This window comes from Silene latifolia, chromosome 9, assembly GCF_048544455.1.
Source record: "Silene latifolia isolate original U9 population chromosome 9, ASM4854445v1, whole genome shotgun sequence".
NCBI classification, from domain to species: Eukaryota; Viridiplantae; Streptophyta; class Magnoliopsida; order Caryophyllales; family Caryophyllaceae; genus Silene; species Silene latifolia.
In genome coordinates, this window is record NC_133534.1 from 129,161,137 (window position 1) to 129,185,616 (window position 24,480).

The 24,480-nt window shown below is 39.3% G+C and overlaps 1 protein-coding gene across 1 annotated transcript; it reads left to right on the forward strand.

Moving 5' to 3' along the window:
• Positions 1-9,172: 9,172 nt before the first annotated feature.
• Positions 9,173-9,751, forward strand: LOC141601585 (uncharacterized). Its single transcript, XM_074421879.1, has one exon. The coding sequence runs from the start codon at positions 9,173-9,175 to the stop codon at positions 9,749-9,751; it is 579 nt and encodes a 192-aa protein (XP_074277980.1).
• The last annotated feature ends 14,729 nt before the right edge of the window (positions 9,752-24,480 follow it).

Here is a 24,480-nt window from a genome sequence, read left to right on the forward strand (position 1 = left end):
CATACTACAATCAACCCAATGACCAAGCTTTTGATGTTCAAAAAGCGGTCCTCCAAATGCAAAAGAGCCAACAAGATTTCTTTGCACAAATGCAAAGGGATAGCCAGGCCAAAGACACCACCATCAACAATACACTTGCTCACGCCAAAATGTTGAAGACTCAATTGTCCCAATTGGCCTCTTCTAGCTCCCAAAGACAAAAGGGACAATTACCTCCTCAAGGTAATCCTCTCACAAGACATGAGACCATCAATGCTATGCACTTGAGGAGTGGTACAAGATATGAGGGACCAAAGATGCCGATTGAAGAAGATATTGTTGAGGAGAATGACAAGCAAAGTGATGTGATTGAACCACTAAGGAGAAATCCTAAGGTGGTAGAGACAACTACAAATGACTCGTTAAAGAAGAGAAGTGAAGATAACGCCAAAGAAATAGAGAAAGAGCCTATTGTGATTAGACTTCCATTCTCAAGTCGCCAGCCAAGCCCAAGATTGATGAGAAACTTGGAAAGTTCATGGAGATTGTGAAGAACTTAGAGGTTTATATACCATTCACAGAGCTAATCAACCATGTTCCGGCTTGTGCAAAATACATGAAAGATATCCTTACCAAGAAGAAGTCTATAAGGAAGTTGGAAACCATTGCCTTTACAAAGGTGAGTAGTACAATTCTTTAAGGGAATTCCCCTCCAAAGCTCAAGGATCCGGGAAGCTTCTCCATTCCATGTACCATTGGTGATACCACAATCAACAAGGCACAATGTGATCTAGGTGCAAGTGTGAGTGTCATGCCATATTCGGTATGTGAAAGACTAGGAGTGGGAGAGCTCAAGTGCACCAACATGACCTTACAAATGGCGGATCTTTCAACAAAGAAACCACTAGGGGTATGGGAAGATGTACCCGTGAGAGTTGGAAAGTTTTTCATACCAGTGAACTTTGTCATTGTTGATATGGAGGAATATTCCAACATTCCAATCATTCTAAGAAGACCATTCCTACACACCGCCGGAGCGGTGATCGATGTGAAACATGGAGAGCTCACCCTTGAAGTAGGTGATGAAACAATCACCTTCAATCTTGATAAGACTATGAGAGCTCCCAACTTGTTTGAGCCATGTTTTATGGTTGATCACTATACCCGGGAGGATGACAAGAAGAAGATGGAATCTCCATTCAAAGAACAAGGGAAAGATAGAAATCTTAAAGATAAGGGCAAAGATACACCGCCCAATTTTAAGAAAGATATTGATGATGTTGAAATGGCTCTATTCGGAGAGCATGGAATTTTTCACAACAAGAATGAGAGCTTGCAAAGCTCACCCATGACAAGTATAGATGGAGGCCTCATTGGCCATGATAACAATAATGAAGGAGAGTTGCTCTTATCAACTCATGATCCACCTGACATAGGGAAAGAAGCAAGAGAAGTATGTGGTTTATGGGATGATGAGTTTAAAGGACTTGTTAACCCATACATTGGGAATGTTATAACTCTAGACCAAGGTTATGTAGACCCTTGTCACCTCTTTGACTCGGACTACTACATGAATGAAGACAACAATGTGCCAAGGTCTATGCAAGATCTCTATCATGACAATGAACAAGCATTTGACTACTTCTTCAAGGCATTGAGCAACATCAACAACGCCTTGGGTTTGCCCCCTTGACACCTCTCAAGAGAAGGAGAGTTTGGTGGAGTCCTCACTAAACCACCATTTGTAAATATTCTAACCTCTTACCTTGCATTTCATTTTACTTGTACATTACTCAATTTTTGCATTGCATCCTACATGCTTTGTTTGACGAATTTGTGTAACATGAGAGCAAGTGAGGGAGGGATTTTAATGTGCTTCAAATGTGTAGTGTTTTTGTAACACCCCCATACTCCAAGTGCCTTACCAGGACCACTTAAGGCATGGGAATGCTACCATCTCGGTTACCCGAGGCAATGAATATCAAATAGACCATAAAAGAAATATACTTTTATAATTAAGTTTAAAGCGGTACAAGGTCAAAACAAAAACTGATAATGTAAAATACAATCGTTCTCAAAAATACTAATCCAAATGAAATAAACAAGTCCATGACACAGCGGAAGACTATTAAACAGCTCGTGATGACTCAACCCAGCTATCCCATGCGTATCATCTCATACCTGCTCAATAACTGCTCACCACCCGAATGGATCACCACAGTTTTTAAAACAATTAAACGAGGTCAGTACTGATTACACAAAACAAACAGCTACAATAAATTAATACTTCAATCCAATCCAATCAACCCAAACTCCATCACATCACCACACACCTAACTACACACTAAAGTGTGTAGTCCTGCCAGAATACTCATCGCAACAAGTATTCCACACCGCCAGTGGGGAACCGCAGCCATTCCCACCTAAGCCCCGCTCATCTCGTCAGAGCGATAAACCCAAGTTCCTAAATGTGCACATCCCTTCTATGGCTGGTTCCACAGAAGGCGAATCAAGGGCATGAAGCCACTCCCGCAAGTGACTCCACTCAGCCGAGGACGCACCTCGCAAACCACAGACAATTATACGACAATCATATTATACTATCAACAATCACCAATTCCAAATCCAATGCCAATATGATATACAACAATAACAAACAACCACCAACAAATTATGTAATCAATACTGAGTAGGGAAACCCTACCTGGAATAGCAATCACACGAGACCTTCACATCAGCTAATCAGAACTTTTACTCTACGAATCCTCCTCCCTCGACACAATAATCCCAACGGCGTAAAGAACAAGACAATCCGACGATCCTAGCCTTGGGATTTGCTAATAATGCGAGAGATGCGATCTACGTAAATCTTCTCTTTTCTTTGAAAGGTTTTAGGAGATTAAAAGTGATTAAGCAAAGTGACGGAAACCCTTTTATATTAATCTCGCATTATTAACAAAACCCGGCTAAATAACTCGTAATACGCACTTACTTGATCGAGTAAGTGACTTACTCGATCGAGTGCCCCTTACTCGATCAAGTGTCACACATACTCGATCGAGTACCCATCAGTTCAGCTACTGTTTTGCGTAAAAAGATACTTACTCGACAGAGTAAGCCTCACTCGATATAGTACCCATAGACATAGAAAACCGTAGTATTACAGTCTTCCCTCCTTAAAAAGAACTTTGTCCCCGAAGTTCAACCCATAGACAAAACAAAACATACTATCTCCACTCCGACGTAACCACATAACCAAAACTCAAAATAAAACTCAAAACCACATGTAATACCCCGTAATTTGATAAGAAATTATATTAATAAGGTATGCATTTTAAATAATTAAAGTATAGTATTTATAATTAATAAAATGTGAATAAAAGGAATAATATAATAAAATAATAATTTAATTCGGGAATGTGTTATGGGCCATGTGGACCTAGGGATATGTGCTCGGAATTTCCGAGTAGTGCTAATAATAATAATAATAATAATAATAATAATAATAATAATAATAATAATAATAATAATAATAATAATAATAATAATAATAATAATAATAATAATAATAATAATAATAATAATAATAATAATAATAATAATAATAATAATAATAATAATAATAATAATAATAATAATAATAATAATAATAATAATAATAATAATAATAATAATAATAATAATAATAATAATAATAATAATAATAATAATAATAATAATAATAATAATAATAATAATAATTGTATGTTATAATAGTAATAATAATATGATAATTATCCAGTTTCCTAATTGCTTCCTTATACCCTATGACCTAACTATATAAATAGACCTTATTCATCATAAAACACAAAAGTAATTCTTATAAAGAGGAGGAAGAACTAGCTAGGAGATCGTCACAAGGTAACTTTCCATCGTCTCTTAATATACTCACCTTAAGACGATTATAACTCGTTAATTAGACCGCCGTTGACTGACCCGAGACCATGAACTTGACTGTGGGACACCAGAGGTTGACCGGATCCACCGTTGACCACTTATGACCTGCTGAAAGGGGGTGTTTGAAGGGGTTGTTGTCGGGTGATTATGATATAAGATTTACTTGTTTTACTCGACTTTTGAACCCTTAAACGGACTCGACTTGACCTGGGTACGGTGGGGTTGAGACCTGGTGGTTGGGTCGACCTTGTTGGTGTAGTTGGGGTGGTCCAGGGTGGTATTTGGTACGTTGGTTGGCTGGATTTCGCGAAACAATTAGAGGAAAACAGGGGTTCTTGGTTGTGTCTTGAACCGTGTTGATGCACGCGGGTTGTGGGTCTTTGAGACTTGACTTGGGTTGGCAGTGGCTGGGGTCGGTGTGTCGTTGGACTTGGGTTGTTCTGGGTGGTTGCTAGTGGTGATTTATAGGGTGGTTTTCAGGGTTATGCGGGTTGGTTGTTGCTGTTTGTTATTGTTATCGTTGTTGTGCGCTGATGGTGTTACAGGAGGTTGTGTGGGGGTTTTGTTGGGGGTATGGATCAGGCCATGACCATCGTGGCTGGAGTGAGGGTGGACCCCGGTGGTAATGGCAAGAGGTAGTTTGCCGTGAATGAGGGTGGTTATGGTGGTGTTGTAGCTGGTGGTTAATAACTTGTGTATGAATAGGTTACGTCGGGTTGTCGATATGTGGTAAGGATGAGAGTTAGGGTCATGTATGGAGGCTGTTGCGGTGGCTGGCCAGGTCTGTGGTTGGGCTAATGTGGTGGAGTCCATGACGGTGAGGAGGGGTGAGTGGCTGACATGGAGTATGGCTGGTGATGGGTGAGTTTTTACATGGTTGTTTGTAGAGGTGCTCATTGGGCTGGGCTGGGCTGGGCCGGGCCAAGGGCGGACTGGGCTGAGGTAGAGTGGCACTGGCACGACACTAACATGGGACCGGGCTGGGTTGGTTTTGGTCAGGCCCAGGCACAGCACTATAGGGGCGGGCCGGGCCGGGCTGGTTACGATTTTTTTTTTTAAAAAAAAACAAACGGGCTGGAAACCGGGCTGGGCTGAAAAAACCCAACACTAGCACGGCCCGTATGGCTGACCGGGCTGGGTCGGGCTGCTGAATTCTGGCCCTGAGACCGTGCTGGGCCGGGCTGTGCTGGGTTGGCCCGCTATGTTGTCCACCTCTAGTTGTTAGATTGGGAAGTTGCATGACTATCATGTTGCACGTGACTTGTGGTCATTATTTTATTGTAGGTGATGTTGGTTTTACTTATTGTTTGACGGGTTTATTTGGGGTGTTGACACAGGTTGGGAAGTCTGGATTTAAATATAATAACCCCGTATTAATCGTATAATCGGTTAATAATTAATTTAATTGTATTACATAATTAGTAGATAGTAATTTGTAATTAGTATAATTGCAAGGTGACGGTTTATTGAGAAATACTACTAGCTGAATTGCTTGGATTGCGTAACTGGAATATCGCTTGCCAGCTGGGATAATCTACTCAACTATATTTGTTTCCGTGTTTAATACATGGATGTAATTGGAAGGATGATTGGTTTATGACTGCTTATTTAATTAAGTTAATTGAGTGATTAACATTCTTAATTGTTGGAGTTGTGTATATTTTATACGATTATATTGTGGAATGGTTTATGAGAATTGGACTGCCCCAGGCTTAGTCTCTGGTGGATAATATGAGTGGTTATTGGACTGCCCCAGGCTTAGTCTCTGGTGGATAATGTGTGGTTATTGCACTGCCCCAGGCTTAGTCTCTGGTGGATAACGTGTGTGATTAATTGGAAGGCCCCAGACTTAGTCTCTGGTGCATAACGTGGACAGTTGATGTCGAGATATTACATGTGGACAGTTGAGATTTGAGATTGGAATATTGACAATTGTGAGATTATATACATTGGTTGTTATAATGTATTTTATCCTACACAACCTCGTGGTTGACAGTGTATTCATGAACACCTATGATGAACCATAATGGGGAGCAGATTTGACAGGTACTAAAGATTAGCTGACTTGGGAGCATTGGGATGTGAGCTCGACTTAGACCATAGTTGCTGTCTAGATAACTTAGTTGACTTGTACAACTTTATTTATGTAATTTCCGCTGCGTAATAAATTGTAATGTTAAGGTTTAAATTTAATCGGTTGGCAATGTAACAAAACCGTTACTTCAGTTAAACTTATTAAAGTACTTTGATTTGTTATAATTTGTATCATTTACCTCGGGCAACCGAGATGGTAACAGTCCTATTTATTAGGAATGTCTTGCTAAAGGCTCCTAAATAAATGGGGGTGTTACAACACATCTCCCAAACAACACTCAAACCGACTCAAAGCAACTACTAACTGTACTAAAACCAACATAAAACATACAAAAACCTTATGCGACCATCTCCCCCCCCCCCCCCCAAAAAAAAGAAACATGGTTACGTCCCCGTAACCACACATACCTAATGAAAAAGAGACGGATACCGCTCCCTCATAGCCTCCTCCGCCTCCCAAGTAGCCTCCTCAACCTCATGGTTAGACCAAAGAACCTTAAGCAACACTGTTTCCCCATGTCTAGTTTGGCGAACCATACGATCCTAATCTGTTTTGGCACCCCAAGATAAGACAAGGACTCATCCAACTCTATGTTCTCCACCTCTAATACATGTGAAGGATCGCTCACATACTTCCGCAACTGAGACACATGAAACACATTATGCACTCTATCCAAAACTGTTGGAGTTAGTGTCCTCCACAATTATGGGATGTTTCGCCCAAGCGATGCCTATTGATCTCAAAAGGTTTGTGGTAAAATTTGGTGATTTGTGAAGTTACACAGTTATGGGATGTTTCGCCCAAGCGATGCCTATTTTTGTCTAAAGACGGATCTTGGAATCATTTATATAATTTAGTGAGAGGTCATTATATAAATGGACTTGATAAAAATATTTATCAAGTTTTTTTAAAAACATTGAATGTTAATTTTTCCTATTTTTCGTTCATTTTCATAAATATTATACTATCTTGTAGAAGGCATCACTCATGTGATTTAAAACAAAAGGTTGTACCTACTCCAATGATAACTTGGTGGTTGGTTTAGACCACTCAAGTTAGCGGTATTTTACATTCTTCACGAGAACTAAATATTATACTATCCTGTAGATTTTAAAGTCTCTAATCCGGTGAACCTAATTGATCAAACCTCAAGTAAATTTGTTAAACGTGTAAACAATAAGCACATTGAACAACCATTTGATTGAGAATCTTATGGTGTATGTGCATAAATTATGTTTTCTTTTGCTGAAAAGAAACATATAGTGAGGTGATTGACCATATACATACGGATGTGTAAGACCAATAGTTGGTTGTATATACTTGGTTACTTTTACCGTAATGTTAAGTAGATATGATAACTTCGTATCTATTTAATAATACATAAAAGTGATTTTTGAAATGTGGAATATTTTCAAAATGAAGTAGTAAACCAAAAGCATGATAAGATCAAAATGTTGATCGGAAATTTCAAGGTAATGACTTTGAAGGTCAAATGGGTAATAATCAAGTAATGACCTAGATTATCACTAAGAAGATTGTGAACCAAATCACATACACCTTCTCCTTGGGACACCATAGAGTATGGTGTAGTCAAGAAGATAAACCAAACTTTATGAGATATGGTTTGAGGTTTTTTCGCAATTTTGTAAGCTATTTTCTCACTAAAAGTTTAAAACCCGACTATAATAGCCTAAATGACTCCATATGAGATATGGATAGGGAGGGTCCCTAACTTGTCATTTTCATACATTTGGGATCATAAATGTTTATGTTCAGAACCAATTTATGTATTTGTGAGGGTTATTCAAAATTGAACCACTTGGTTTTTTACTCCTCCAAAATGAGAACAAAGAGTTTGTGGCTCATAATACTGTCTTTCTAGAAAGATTTTCATTTTCTGAAAAACAAAGTGGGAGAAATTTTGAACTTACGGAAGCCCAAGACCCACAAACTGAGTACAATGCAAGAAGACGTTCTTTATTGAGGCTAAGTGATTATAAGGAGATAATTTTGCGATAATATTGCGTTACTTTTCGAAAGTGACAAATCTTCAATCCTCATCAAAGGCTTTTCTATAGTACGAACTCTATGTGATGGTGTGTCACCATGTAATTCGAATTGGTCTTCTTGCATAAGATGTTATATGGAAGAAAACATGAGATGTTTTTGAGACTTGATTTGGGGCGATAACTTTACGCCAAATTAGGTTACCTTGATCTTGTTATAAAGGCTACATAAGATATTTTAATTTTTGAGGTGGTTACAAGAGTTTGTGACAACCCAAATGCCTTTATCAATTCGAATGTTCTTAGCAATTTAGCCTCTCATAAGGATGAGATTCGGCAAAAGGATAATAAAACCTTCTCCTTAAATGAGTCGAGTGAAGGGAGAATTTTTTTTGATCTTGTCAATCCTAAGAATCCTAGCATGCTTGAAAGATCCCTTTTGTGATCTTATATACGTCAAAGAGTTGGAACCTTGGGTTAAATCATGTCATTAATCATAATGGTATTACTCGAGTTGTCGAGGTACCATGATGATACATGGAGTTTAGTGGGAGCTAAAGTGAGTTTCTTAGTCTAAATATATGCTCGACATTTTAGTGACTAGAAATATAGCTAAGGTGATGTTTCTTAGTCTAAATATGTGTTTGACATATTAGTGACTTGAAATATTCTCGGGTGAATACCTGAGAGTAGTATGGCGAATCTTAAATATCCGGATCTAATGAGATAGATCTCCATGGATACTAGCATTAGTCAAGAGACTTATGTGATAAGATTCTTGACTCGTTCAAGTTGTTGAACGCAAATATGATCTCTTTTGCTTCCGTTGCAGGATCTATTAAATATGCTAAAAGCTGCTCTCGTCGGGACTCATCATATTGAGAATATGAGAACTCATTGCCAATCATTTCCTAGTGAGTGTCACTAGATGATTATCAAGAGCATTCTCAAGTACTTGAGAAGCACTGAGAATTTACTCTTGTAGTTTGGAGGAATCGATGAATTTCGTGTAAAGGGATTACACGGAAACATTCCTATGCTTATAAGATGTTATGGGCCTAGCTAAGGAATGATTAGTATGTAAAAGAGTTATGTGCATAAGGAATAACATGTATAAGAAGTTATACATGTATGTATAAGAAGTTATACATAAAAGATGTCATATGAACCTAGGAAAACTACAAGTTGGACTTGGAGGATGATTTACAAAGTCAAAAATATGCTGACACCTGGGTATGTAAACAATCTGTGGTCTGATGGTAATGGTGTTTATACAATTAAGGCTGGTTACCAATGGCTACAAGGATCAATAATTAAGGTAGCCTGGCACCCACTGGTTTGGAATAGCTTTAATATGCCTAAACACTCCTTTATCACCTGGTTGTGTGTTAAGCAAAGGCTCCTAACCAAAGACAGATTGCAGGCTTTTGGGATCTCTAATGATGGTTTATGTGAGATGTGTAAGGATTGTGCTGAGACTCATCTTCATTTATTCTATCAGTGCCCATTCAGTTCCTCTTGTTGGAAGTTGTTGAAGAACTTGCTAGGTGTTCAGCTTCCTGGGCAGGACATTGTCAATTGGTGTGTGAAATGGAGGTGTAAATCTCTGTTGAAGAAGCATATTGTGTTCGCTGCTGTGGCTGCGGTTCTGTACTCCATTTGGCAGTGCAGAAATCTGTGTAGACTTGCATTTATGCACTTATACCATGTGCGCTACCAAAGTCTCATCAAGTAAAGATATCTGTCCAAAAGATGGCCATCTAGATTTCAGCAAGTATCTGTATTCTAGGTTGGTTCTTTTGTTGATGTCTAGTTGATTGTGTAGGTGGTACCATTCATCCCAAAACCATGTAATTGCATTTATGCACTTATTATATTAATATATTTCACATTCCACCTAAAAAAAAGATGTCATATGAAGGATTTGTATAAGAGTCATACGTATAAATCATGAACGAAAGCTACGTACATTACAACATCCGATATTGTAAAAGAGACAGTAGATATCCGGAAATTGATGGAACTAGAGTAGTTCCGTTAGCCGAATATCGTCTCCCAAGAGACTGTGAAAATAGTGGGAGTGTTTGACTGGTTTTAGTACCAGAGTCTAAAAACTTGTTTAGACATGTACTCAGAAAGGTTCTATGTGATGAAAAGATTACATAAAACAAAGGGAAATAGCAATGGAAATTAGAATGATGCAACTGTTGCTAAGCCTCTAATCAAAGCCGTTGGCATAAGGTAGACATGATTGTTATGTCATCTCAATGTGATTGAGGAGTATACCTTAATTGTTGAAGATCGTTATGTAAATATTGGATAGTGTATTGATATTTACATAAGTGATGATCGCATTCATTATTTGAATCTCTTTAAGAACTCAATTATTCAGTTTGACTTAAAACATGAATACCTTGTTTATCTGAATAAGTTGTGGAGACAATGTTGAATACTATTCAAGTGAATAAGATGAACATTGTATTTTGTCCCTAGTCACTTAATGAGGTGACGTCTCGGAGTGACTAGATTGTAAGTCGATTGATGGTTGTTCAACACCATGAGGTCATACGTGATGACTAGTCAATTACATAGGCAGAGTGTGTGATACTTTGCCGGACAGTGACCATTTAGAGATTCCCTAAGTTCTATTACAGACGCCTGGTCGTGGCAGCGATCTCTAAGATGTTCCTATGATTCGATTCTTTTGACTGGAGACTATTATCCAAGTCAATGCAGTTTCTGAGTGACTTTGGTTTTTGTCCTAGGTCGTGCCATGAAAGGAGGCCAAAGGACAACTTCTGAGTCATGATGATCTGTATTGGGCAAAGATAGATACGGCATACAGGAATTGTCCACCCACGTTAGGTAACTTTATCTCAAGGCCACTCGAGGAGTTGTGAGTATAAATGTCTGGCCACGCTCGGAAGTAATCTGTGGGAGATTTTTCCGATCTTGTAGTCACACTCCCAATCGAGAAAACCACTCACGATATGTTCATGTGCAAGTGCGACCTGAAAGACACCTTGCATTGAGTGGGAGATTTTTGGAGTTAGTGTCCTCCACAATAGTGCGTTTACATAATAAATTTCATTAAAGGAATATCATCAGGATATTTATTATTTGATCCTTATCAGTTGATTAACGTAAATCAATAATGGTTAGCTGACTAGAGTTTGACGTTATTGTCTTGAGACGGCGGTGATCAACTGACCCCTTTCGGTCACACCTAAAGGAACGAACCCCAATTGACAACTAATTAATTGTATGAGATATAATTTATTTAGTCCCTTGATTTAAAGACTAAAAGGTTAGTCGATTATTTTTAGAGAGATTTCGAGTTGCGAACTCGTTGCGCGGCTGTTATTATTTATTATGCGATAATTAAATAATAAATTTAATGAGACGGGTTTTAGTTAATTAATTGTTAATTCACTAAAATGGTACTAATTGATTAATGTGATTATTATTAGTACGTAAATAATATGTGTAGCAGTACACGTATATTTACGGAGTGTTTTGAACAAAATTTATCGAAAAGCATTTAAACATAAAACGATGTTTAAAGTAAAATTACACGTATTTGTGCGACAAATTTTAGAACTGATATGGACCCGTAAATGGGACATTGGACCGTGTAAATGGAGTGTAAATGGATGATTATAAACATAATCATTACACTCATGTCTTTGATCTATCCCATCAAACTTTTGTTCTATTTTATGCACAATGACAATTGGACATAAAAAAAGCTAAATCACTCCCTCACTCCACCCTCTTCCATCCGGCCCACTCCCTCCTTTTAGACCAACTTTTGCTCATTTTTCCACTCACTTGAATTCATTTTTCCCCTCACACTTTTGTCGATCATGGGCCGCTTTCATCTTTTGTCTGATCAGCTTAACTTGTTCTACCATCTCCTGTACCATATGTGGTCCTAAAACCATTGCCTCAGCTCTATTATCCCAGCAAATCGGACTCCTACACCTCCTCCCATACAAAGCCTCAAAAGGTGCCATACCAATACTCGTGTGATAGCTGTTGTTATAAGAAAACTCAATCAGATCTAATCTCTCCTCCCAGCTACCACCGAAATCCATAACACAAGCTCGCAGCATATCCTCCAAAGTTTTGATGGTCCTCTCTGTCTGCCCATCTGTCGCAAGATAAAATGCAGTACTTTTCTTCAAAGTAGTTCCCATCAACTCCTGCAACTCTTTCCAAAATCGTGATATGAACCTCGCATCTCTATCTGACACTATATCCTTAGGCACCCCATGCAAACGAACCACATGCTTCCTATAAGCCAAAGCTAACTGTATCTTGGTCCAAGTATCTTTCATCGGAACAAAGTGAGCTGACTTTGTCAGACGGTCAACTAACACCCATATCATGTTGTTACCTTGTTGACTCCTCGGCAAACCCACTATAAAATCCATAGAGATAGACTCCCATTTCCACTCAGGTACCTCAAGAGACTGAATCTTACCTTGTGGTCGTCGTTGCTCTCCCTTAACCCTCTGACATGTCAAACATCGAGCCACAAACTCAGCTGTTTTATTCTTCATCCCAGGCCACCATAAAGTCTTCTTCAAGTCTTTATATAACGTGTCACCACCTGGATGTACCGAATATAGTGTGCAATGGGCCTCTGTCATGATCACCTTTTTCAACTCCTCATCACTAGGAACACACCACCTCCTATCAAATCTCACACTGCCATCTCTATGAATAGAGAATCGAGACACTGTCCCTTTCTCTACTCCAGCTCTCCACTCCTCAATCTTAGGATCCAAAGCATGTTTCCTGATACCCGTCGTGAGGTGTCAAAAATAAATTTATAATCTCCAACTACAACTATAGCTAGCGGCAGTCGGGTCGAACCACAGAGAGGCAGATGTAATTTCTAGTTGTCTAATTCCGGTCTAAGGTAACAAATATGTGGGGGTTTTGAGTTGAGTTGATCTATAGCTAAAGGCAAATAAAAGACAATAAACAAAAAAACGGTTTAAAACAGATATTAAAAGGGTGCAAGGATGGTCGGTTCACTATAGCTTCGGCGGCAGCAAACTAGGTAGGTCTAAAACAATCACGTGAGGCGAGAAAATAAGAGGTCCTCTCGGTCCACTCTCACAGGTAGCATCTTTCGATCTCGCTACAGGTCCCTAATATCACTAATACTGACTTTCGTCCTGAAAAGTGACTCAAAAGGCTAAACTAGCATATCTTTCGATCTCGCTAATCTAGTCGTCTTAATTAAGTAGGCTATCTCTCTTCCCTATCCTTCGATCTTTATTGGGTCGGTCAAATCCTATGTATTCAACTAGTCGCATGCATTCGATTCGTCAAACATAACAATTAAAACAATTAAAACGAAATAATCTCAGCGTGGCCAGTCGATCGACCAGGGAACCCAGTCGATCGACCGGCATGCGATTTAGGTCGTACCAAATTTAATGCCGCCTAATTCTACAGTTCCCCTACATCCTAGCACGATAAAATTAGCTACTCATGGTACTGATAAAAACAACAATAATAATAACGAAATAAACTATTGAATTCATGCTTGAAGTAATCAAATAACAAATAGCGATAAACGATAATTGGCTTTGGATACTAACTAGCAATTCTAAATCTATGAACGATAAAAAGGCAATGAAACTGAATAAGAACAAAGGGAATACCAAAATTGCAGAAGAAGGATCCAAAAACCGATTGCAAAAGAGTAAATTTATTGACGGAAATAATCTAACTAATGAATGTTTAATTGTATCTAAGAACTGTATGCTAAAAACTAGATGCCTAAACTCAATAACCTAGCTTCCGTTATATAGAAAACAACGTAGTTCTTATTCCAAAACCTAATGTACTATGGGCTTCAAGTTACTCGATCTTTTATTTTGCGTCAGACCCGTTGTTCAGTCGATCGACCATAAGCATTAGTCGATCGACCAACTTGCGCTGTACAGGAGCTTCTGTATGTCGTGCTCTGGTCGATCGACCATGTAGGTCAGTCGATCGACCAAGGGTGCTGTACAGAATTGCATTCTGTCGATTCCTGCAGCGCGCACCGATCTTAAAACAGCTGCCATTTCTTCGTTACTTGGTCAAATCAGGCGTTTTATGCGGCGTTGGAAAGCTAAGAGGATAAGCTTTCACCTCCAATAGGAATAACTCAATTATCAGCTCTAGAACTCGAGATCTTGCCATCTGAAACAGGCTGCAATAATGTGAAGTGCTTCTTTGCTTGTTAAACTCGTACGCACCCATGCTTTTGCTATCTTTAGGCCTTGAAACGCGCACCAAGCTCATTCCTCGAGTCACTACTCCATGTCAAATGCAATGCTAAGTACTTAGGGACGGATTTGGCTCGATTTCTACTCATTTCCGCATAATTCTGCAATATTACATAAAAATACGAAAGTAGACAAAATGGGGCAAATAGTAGCATAAACTACATAAATGAGCTCTGAAATGCGTGTAAAATAGGGCGTAAAACAACATATTTAGGACACGCATCAAACTTCCCCAAACCAAACCCTTGCTTGTCCCCAAGCAAGAACTAGACTCGATCTAAAGGAACGAGTTCAAACTCAGAGCGAAATGCAATTGAATAGCCTAAACCAATTTAATGCAATAACCAACAATCAATTAGCAAATGAATCATGCAAACGAGTTATGGAGTCGTTAAAAACATGCTGAACCGTCAACTATAGAAACTTATCAAATTGGACTCTCACGGGTCGCTCAAATCACTCAAATAAGCACAGGTGAATAATGTAAAGATAGAAAGAATTCATTTTGTAGAGACTCTCACCTAACTACGACCTATAAGAACATGCCTGCAGTCTAATATGAAAATAATCTCTACAACCGTACATATGCATTCCAACCAAACAGATGACCATGACACATGCCGAGGTATATATGGATATGTGAGGTATGGGTAAGAAGAGGCAAAGATAATTATGGGAGTGTGGAGGTACAGGTGATCAAGCTAGTACCTAACAAAACCATATGACAACATCCACTTCTTGCTCATAATCAATGATAAAACCCGGTGCAAATGATTAGCACAAATCTCGCAATCTCCATAATAATAAATCAATCAACTCCCCATACGATATAAATAAAACATGGGAGCAAAAATCGCCAAATAATAAGAACTTTGACTTATGCGAATTTATTTCTTTCTTTTCTCTTCTCGGGCTGCAGTCGATCGACCGATGAGGCCAGTCGATCGACTGCCTTCTACAGTACATAACTCTCTTTTTTTTTTTTTTTTTTCGAATCATTTTTTCATCTTTTTTTTCTTTTCTATTTCTTTCTTTCCTTCTTTTCATCTTCCCAACATCATCTCAAAATGAGCATATGCCACCAAAAACATAGTAACAATCCCGAAAACTAAACTACTAGCTTGACAAAGGCAGGCTATATGTAGGATGTAGTAATGGGACAAAAAGGCTATTTTTGGCAGTGTGGAGCTTATGGGCAAAATGAATAAAAGGAAACCTCTACCACATGTGTCAACGAACCACAAACCGAATGCATACAGGTATTAAGCAGATTAAGTTCATATATATGCAATATGATATGACATGTCTCATAAGGAGTACTACTCACATTCCTAAATAAACGGGTCATAGATATCACCAGTTATAGGCTCTAAATCTCAGAAATATGATGTAGTTTGCCAAAATTCTAAGTCAAGTTTAAATTTAAGCAAATAATTTAACGAAAACTCGTAGACTATGCGAATGATTCTACTAATAACATGTCAATTAGCAAGGCTTAGGCGTAAACAAATGCAAATGCAATGTCATCATTGAAATACTACCGTTCCGACTCGACCTATATGCTAAAATAAACGTGCAATTTTGTTTGAAATTTTGAAATTTTTCAGATTTTTTTTTGAATTTTTGTATATATAAGAGAAATGAAATAAACAAATGCAAGACAAAATTAAACGTGAAACAGAAATGCAATAAAACTTATGCAAATGCGACGCAAAACCCTTCCCCAAACCAAATCACACAATGTCCCCATTGTGCAAAATCATGTAAAGAAATAGAAGAGAAATGGGAATTTGCGAGAAAAGAAATAAACATGACATGAAGTGGAACTTGGGAACTCACAAGACTTTAAGCGCAGCAAAAGGAAACCTCCCCAAACCAGCGTAAGCTAGAAGGTTTCAGTAGCCAGCAGTGCTACCAATAAATACCTGAAAAGACGAACAAAAACCGCGCGTAAAACCGAGAAAACAATATTGAAGCGGTAATTATGTGCAAAGTTACGAAAATGGAAGAAATCAGAAATGAGTCGGGAAATAAAATAGAGTAGAAAACTCCCTCAATCCCGCAAAACGACCCAACACAGCAGAGGAAAGGTCGTGAATAGGTACAGCAGCGGTAGTGGTCGATCGACCATAGATGGCAGTCGATCGACCAAAGTGAACAGGAACAGAAACTCCTGAGATGCGCAACTCAGTCGATCGACTGGGAAAACTGCTGTAACTTTCTGATTTCTTCGAATTAGCTCAATAACTTGAGCTAATAAGGTCCATATACCTGCATACACACATAATAACGCGCCCAAAATTGCGCAAAACCCAAAGTATCCGACTAAAGTATTGCTAATTATTAGAGCACACAAAAACAAATAAAGCTAAATGTTCCAAAACCAAATTAAACGAAATGTTTCAAACTCCGGGTTGCCTCCCGGTAGCGCTAGATTAGACGGTCCCAGCTCAACCCACTTTTCGATCATCAAAAAGCACAAATCACTGGCCCACTACTAAGCTTCTGACTGAACGCAGTGGCTTCAGCAACTGTCAAATCTACTCCCGGCCTCCACAACATGGCAACGGAAGAAAAACAACGTTTCGCGGCATTCGAATCCCAATCTTTCACCTCAGCGCACAGCTTCTTCTTAGACGGCATATCCTCATCAGGACCTCCTCCTGGATCATATATCCGGGCAGTGCCAGACTTCAAGCTAGGAACACCCAACTCACCTCCGGGGTCTTTGAACTTGCCAAGACCTGTAGAAAGAGAAACAAAGCGATGTTCCTCCAATTTGTTCCCAAACTGGGGCGGAAGCGTCAATTCTACAGCAGCAAATGGTTCAACAGAAGGAGTAAGAAGGTATACATAATCGACTAAAGGAGTGGAATTACCTCTAATCGGATAGGAATGGTCTTCATTTACCATCTCATCGACATCCGGAATAGGCGTTTGTGACGATTGAACATTTTCCAAGGCTGCAGGGGTCGATCGAACAGTGTCACTACTCGATCGAGTAGTTTCTTCCTCCAGCATAACTGGTCGATCGACCAATGGTTCCAGTCGATCGACCGCTCTTCCTTCTGCAATGTCATTCGTTCGACCACACAAATCTGCTTGATCGAATTCTTCATGTGTCACAGCATTGAAGTCTTCAATTGAGGCTTCATCTTCCTCCAAATCATCATCCTCCGAGTCATACACATCATCATTTTGCTCGGCAGCTACTTGAGCCAAGAGAAGCTCAAGTCTTTTGAAAGAAGCTTCTCTCTGTTCAGCTATTTCTTGCATTTGGAGTTTAAGCATCTCCACCATAGACTTCAATTCCGCACTCTCTTCAGAAGGAAGAGGGTCTTTGCGAGGCGGTGCAAAGGAATATGAAGGCTCTTGGAAGCCTTGCTGATAGCACGGATGTGGCGGCGCATAATGATCTTGTTTATAATGCCAGTAAGCATAAACTTGGTCCATATCTGCTCGGCACATAACAGAATCATGCCCCTCAATGCCACATCTCCCACAAATCTCCACCTGCTGCTCCCAAGAATGGAACATGAGTGGACTCTCCTGAAGTACTGCAAATAAACAACACTAAAGGAGAAGATAAGAACTGCCTCAAGGTACCCAGTCTTCCCTTGAGGCGAAAAACAGACTAAAATAAAGACAACCAAAAATTAGAACAATTGCCTCCCCGGCAACGGCGCCAAAATTTGATACCCGTCGTGAGGTGTCAAAAATAAATTTATAATCTCCAACTACAACTATAGCTAGCGGCAGTCGGGTCGAACCACAGAGAGGCAGATGTAATTTCTAGTTGTCTAATTCCGGTCTAAGGTAACAAATATGTGGGGGTTTTGAGTTGAGTTGATCTATAGCTAAAGGCAAATAAAAGAGAATAAACAAAAAAACGGTTTAAAACAGATATTAAAAGGGTGCAAGGATGGTCGGTTCACTATAGCTTCGGCGGCAGCAAACTAGGTAGGTCTAAAACAATCACGTGAGGCGGGAAAATAAGAGGTCCTCTCGGTCCACTCTCACAGGTAGCATCTTTCGATCTCGCTACAGGTCCCTAATATCACTAATACTGACTTTCGTCCTGAAAAGTGACTCAAAAGGCTAAACTAGCATATCTTTCGATCTCGCTACTCTAGTCGTCTTAATTAAGTAGGCTATCTCCCTTCCCTATCTTTCGATCTTTATTGGGTCGGTCAAATCCTAGGTATTCAACTAGTCGCATGCATTCGATTCGTCAAACATAACAATTAAAACAATTAAAACGAAATAATCTCAGCGTGGCCAGTCGATCGACCAGGGAACCCAGTCGATCGACCGGCATGCGATTTAGGTCGTACCAAATTTAATGCCGCCTAATTCTACAGTTCCCCTACATCCTAGCACGATAAAATTAGCTACTCATGGTACTGATAAAAACAACAATAATAATAACGAAATAAACTATTGCATTCATGCTTGAAGTAATCAAATAACAAATAGCGATAAACGATAATTGGCTTTGGATACTAACTAGCAATTCTAAATCTATGAACGATAAAAAGGCAATGAAACTGAATAAGAACAAAGGGAATACCGAAATTGCAGAAGAAGGATCCAAAAACCGATTGCAAAAGAGTAACTTTATTGACGGAAATAATCTAACTAATGAATGTTTAATTGTATCTAAGAACTGTATGCTAAAAACTAGATGCCTAAACTCAATAACCTAGCTTCCGTTATATAGAAAACAACGTAGTTCTTATTCCAAAACCTAATGTACTATGGGCTTCAAGTTCCTCGATCTTTTATTTTGCGTCAGACCCGTTGTTCAGTCGATCGACCATAAGCATCAGTCGATCGACCAACTTGCGCTGTACAGGAGCTTCTGTATGTCGTGCTCTGGTCGATCGACCATGTAGGTCAGTCGATCGACCAAGGGTGCTGTACAGAATTGCATTCTGTCGATTCCTGCAGCGCGCACCGATCTTAAAACAGCTGCCATTTCTTCGTTACTTGGTCAAATCAGGCGTTCTATGCGGCGTTGGAAAGCTAAGAGGATAAGCTTTCACCTACAATTGGAATCACTTGAGTATCAGCTCTAGAACTCGAGATATTGCCATCTAAAACAGGCTATAATAATGTGAAGTGCTTCTTTGCTTGTTAAACTCGTACGCACCCATGCTTTTGCTATCTTTAGGCCTTGAAACGCGCACCAAGCTCATTCCTCGAGTCACTACTCCATGTCAAATGCAATGCTAAGTACTTAGGGATGGATTTGGCTCGATTTCTACTCGTTTCCGCATAAATCTGCAATATTACATAAAAATACGAAAGTAGACAAAATGGGGCAAATAGTAGCATAAACTACATAAATGAGCTCTGAAATGCGTGTAAAATAGGGCATAAAACAACATATTTAGGACACGCATCATTTCTTGCGAATATCATCATAAAGATCTGGCTCCACTGTCAACTCCCCTCTAGCATCCCCTTTCTGTATCATATGGATCCCCATCTTTCCCACCTCATCTTTCAACCTCATCAAAGACATAGTTGTGCAAAGAGAATGCACACTCTTCATGCTCAACGCATCTGCAACCACATTAGCCTTCCCTTCATGGTATATAATATCCATTTCATAATCCCCAATCAGCTTCATCCACCTCCTCTGTCTCATGTTCAACTCCTTTTGAGTGAAGATGTACTAGAGACTCTTGTGATCTAAAAACACCTTAAAGGTCTCCCCCATAAAGATAGTGCCTCCAAATCTTGAGAGCAAACACAACTGCACCCAACTCCTGATCATGTGTCGGGTAGTTCTCCTCATAAGGCTTCAATTGCCTTGAAGCATAGACAATCACTTTCCCATTCTGCATCAACACACATCCCAACCCGTTCTTTGAAGCATTTGTATATACCTTAAAGTTCTCACACCCTTCAGGTAATGCTAAGATTGGAGCTGTGGTGATGTGACCATTATTTGAGCATATTTAGTCCCCGAATTAGCCTCGTTCCCATGCTTTTTAGTGCATATTTGGGTCATTTTCTATCTTTAGTCCTTTGTTTTGCATATTCTTTGAGGTTTTGTTTCCTTGGAAGGAGAGGAGTGCAAATCTTGCATTTTCATGGCAAAATGGAGCTAAATTGATCGAATCTAATGACCAAACATCAAAGAGAAGACAAGACTAGAAGGCCTTTGTACATATTATAGTAGATGGGCAATGATGAAGAAATCCTTACATCCCTGACTAAATCCCGGAGGATTATTGGAAGAAGAAAAGAAGAAAAGAAAGCTGTGACACAATCCGCCCGTCCAACTAGGCAAGACGCCCGTCCAAGTCGTGGGGAATCCGAGCGTCTTTGCCAGAAGGACGCCCGTCCAACAACGCCACAATCCGCTCGTCCAGCCTATCAATCCGCTCGTCCAGCCACCAGTAAATCCGCCCGTCCCGACACCTTGGACGCCCGGATTCTCTTACAGGCCCACACGACCTTTTCTTCCCTCCATGAAAGATGCGCATATTTATGAAAGACCGGCAAAAAGGAGACCGGCATCTCTTTTGAGTGGAGCGATTCCTCAAGGACTTAATTGTCATTTAAGCCCTTAGTAAACCCTAATTTGTGTACCTAATCCCCACTATAAATACCCCATTAGTCTAATTAGATAATCATGTTCTTCTTATCAATCCTTAGAGTAGTTTATATCATTCTAATCTCTTCTTAATCTTGTAATCAACTTCTAATCAAATATTAATACAAATCTCATTTCCTTAATTTCTCTTTTGTTCATCTTTTATTTTGGGTAATTGAAGATTTATTTGGGTTATTATTGAGAGATTGACAACCTTCCAATCAATCATCAAGTATTTATATTATTCTTTGCTTTATTTTGGAATCATTAGTAGGTATAATTCTCTTAGGGTCCGTTTGGATACAATTTTAGGAGGGAAAGGGAGGGGAGGGGGAGTGAGGGGAGGTGAAGGGAGAGGAGGGAAGGGGAGGGCAAATGGGATTTGGGTGTTTGGATAACAAAAATTATGAAGGGAAATGGAAGGGGAGGAAGGAGGGAGATGAATAATGGATGGAGGATTGAAGGATGCTAGTGGTATAATTAGAGTCCAAATAATGTTTTCTTTCCAAATCTTGTCACCCTTGGAAAGATTATAATTTGTTCTATAGGAGGGAAAATAAGTCCTCTCATTTCTCTCCCCTTCCATTTCCTTTCTCCCATATTTTTTATACAAACAAAGAAAATTAAATCCCTCCCTTTCCCTCCACTCCCCTTCTCTCCAATTCCTTCAATCCAAACGGACCCTTAATCTCTTTTTAATTATTGTTAATCACTTTCATTTATTCATCATGTTTTGCTTTGTTAATGTGTTTGACAACCTTGTTAACATGTCAAACTTGATAATGAGTGAGTAGTTTCCTTAACTAGGGTTAATGGGTAATTAGGGGAAACCAACATGGGGGATGATTCATGCTTAATTTAATATGTTTTCATAGTTTATTTGCTTGCTTGTTGTGATCTCAACTTATGCACATGTTATGTTTGATGAAATGCGAGCCTATGAATCCTTGCATTATTTACCCATCACTTACCTTTTCAATGAGACTTGTAAGACATAAACCAACTCGAGTCTCATTAGACCATGCATATAGTTGAGTAGGGAGGATTAAGTCGACTTGTAGGTGTTGTACAATCTAATCGATTCGGCTCCGGGACCCAAACCTTCCTAGGATTGTAAGATATAAACCAACTCGATCCATCACAACAATAATTGCTTGCTTATAATTTGAGAATGTGTTTGTATGATCAATTCCCATGAATCCCCTATGACCCCATGACACCCTAGTGCTTTTAATCAATTGTTTACATCTCCTTTTAATCATCTTGCTTGTTTACTTTTATTGCTATTTAGTTTAGTGATCTTCTCATCTCAACCCCAGATTGTGAGACCCCTAGACACCGCTACTTGCAATCGAAAATCCTACATCAATACCCGTCCCTTGGGATCCGACCTTTACTTGCCTCTTTACTAATAGTAGAGTTGTTTGTGAAGTTATAAATATTGTTTTGGTCTAGGTGCTCCTAACGACAAGTAACCGAAAAGTAAATCTCCAAGTGAGAAACCGACAAAAAATGGCGTCGTTGCCGGGGACGGTGTTAACTTGATTTGATTTTCTTAGATTGTTATTAGTTGTGTCTTTCTTTGCCTTGGGGAAGTAAAACTCCTCAAGGTTTGTTCTAATTGTTTTCAAGTTGTTCGATATTTTGCAAGATGGATCTTATAGATTGTTTTGTTGAGGACCACTTAAGTATACCTTTCTTCAAAGACCTCATGCAAGCATTGGAAGCCTTGAAAGCAAGTGAGGCCAAAAATATGCATTGGGAGTTAGAGGTAGATCTTTTTGAGGCCGCTCTAGCTAACAAAGAACTTTCTCATGAGCAATCCGAATTTGTACATAACATCCATGTGGAAGCACATCAACCTATAGAACATGAGCAATCAATCCTAGAAGACATCTTACAAGCCGAAGAGCAAGAAGAATTTGTCATGAGATTCGAGTATGACGAGATTGATGAGCCTGAAGAACAAGTTGAACATGCCATGAGAATGGAGTGTCTAATGGAAATGGAGCAAATTCTCAATGAACCCTCAAAGGAGGAAAGTGAGGTACAAATTCCAACTTTAAAACCCCTTCCCCCAAATTTGAAATATGCTTACCTTGATGAATCTAAGACCAAACCCGTGATTGTTAATGACAAACTTGATGAAAACCAATTGGGAAAATTGCTTGATGTGTTAAAGCAACATGAAAAGGCTATAGGTTATAGTCTAGATGACCTTAAGGGGATAAGTCCCAACTTTTCTATGCATAAAATTCATCTGGAGGAGGATCATAGACCTACCATTCAATCTCAAAGGAGATTAAATCCCCACATGCAAGAAGTTCTCAAAGGAGAGGTTATGAAATTACTTGATGCGGGAATCATATATCCCATATCGGACTCTTTGTGGGTTAGCCCCGTTCAAGTGGTACCTAAGAAAGGAGGTACCACGGTGGTGACAAATGAAAAGAATGAGCTAATACCCGCAAGGAAGATCACCGGTTGGCGTATGTGCATTGACTATCGAAAATTGAATTCCGCAACAAGAAAGGATCATTTCCCCCTACCATTCATTGACCAAATGCTTTAGAGGTTAGCCTCTAACAAGTTCTTTTGCTACCTTGACGGGTATTCAGGATTCTTTCAAATCCCTATACACCCGGATGACCAACACAAGACCACCTTCACATGCCCTTATGACCAACACAAGACCACCTTCACATGCCCCCGCCACTTTTCAAAGATGCATGATGAGTGTCTTCTCCGATTACCTAGAGACTATAATGGAAGTTTTTATGGATGATTTTAGCGTTTATGGAAAAGACTTTGACTCAGGTTTGCATAATCTTTCTCTTGTATTGCAAAAATGTGAAGATGTTAGTCTTGTTTTAAATTGGGAAAAGTGTCACTTCATGGTTAATGAAGGAATTGTTTTGGGTCATTTAATCTCGGAAAAGGGCATCGAAGTCGATAAAGCTAAGGTTGAGGTGATAGAGAAACTCCCACCTCCCGCGAATGTTAGAGGGGTGAGAAGTTTTCTCGGTCACGCGGGTTTCTATCGCCGTTTCATAAAAGATTTCTCAAAAATAGCGAAACCCCTCACTCAACTCTTACTTAAAGATGCCAAATTCCATTTCACTGATGAGTGTGTGGAAGCCTTTAATAGAATCAAATAAGCACTAATTTCGGCACCGATCATTCAACCTCCAAATTGGGAACTACCATTCGAGATTATGTGTGATGCTAGTAACTACGCCGTTGGAGCGGTTCTTGGCCAACGGGTAGGAAGAGCTCTACATGCTATCTACTATATAAGCAAGACTCTTGATCCCTCCCAAGTAAAATATGATACCACCGAGAAAGAGCTTCTTGCTATTGTCTATGCTTTGGACAAATTCCGTTCCTACTTACTTGGATCCAAGGTGATTATGTTTTCAGATCACCGTGCTCTCCGACATCTCTTAATAAATAAAGAGGCAAAACCGAGATTTTTGAGATGGATTTTGCTTCTTCAAGAATTCGACTTGGAAATAAGAGACAAGAAAGGAGCCGAGAATGTAGTAGCGGATCACTTGTCAAGGA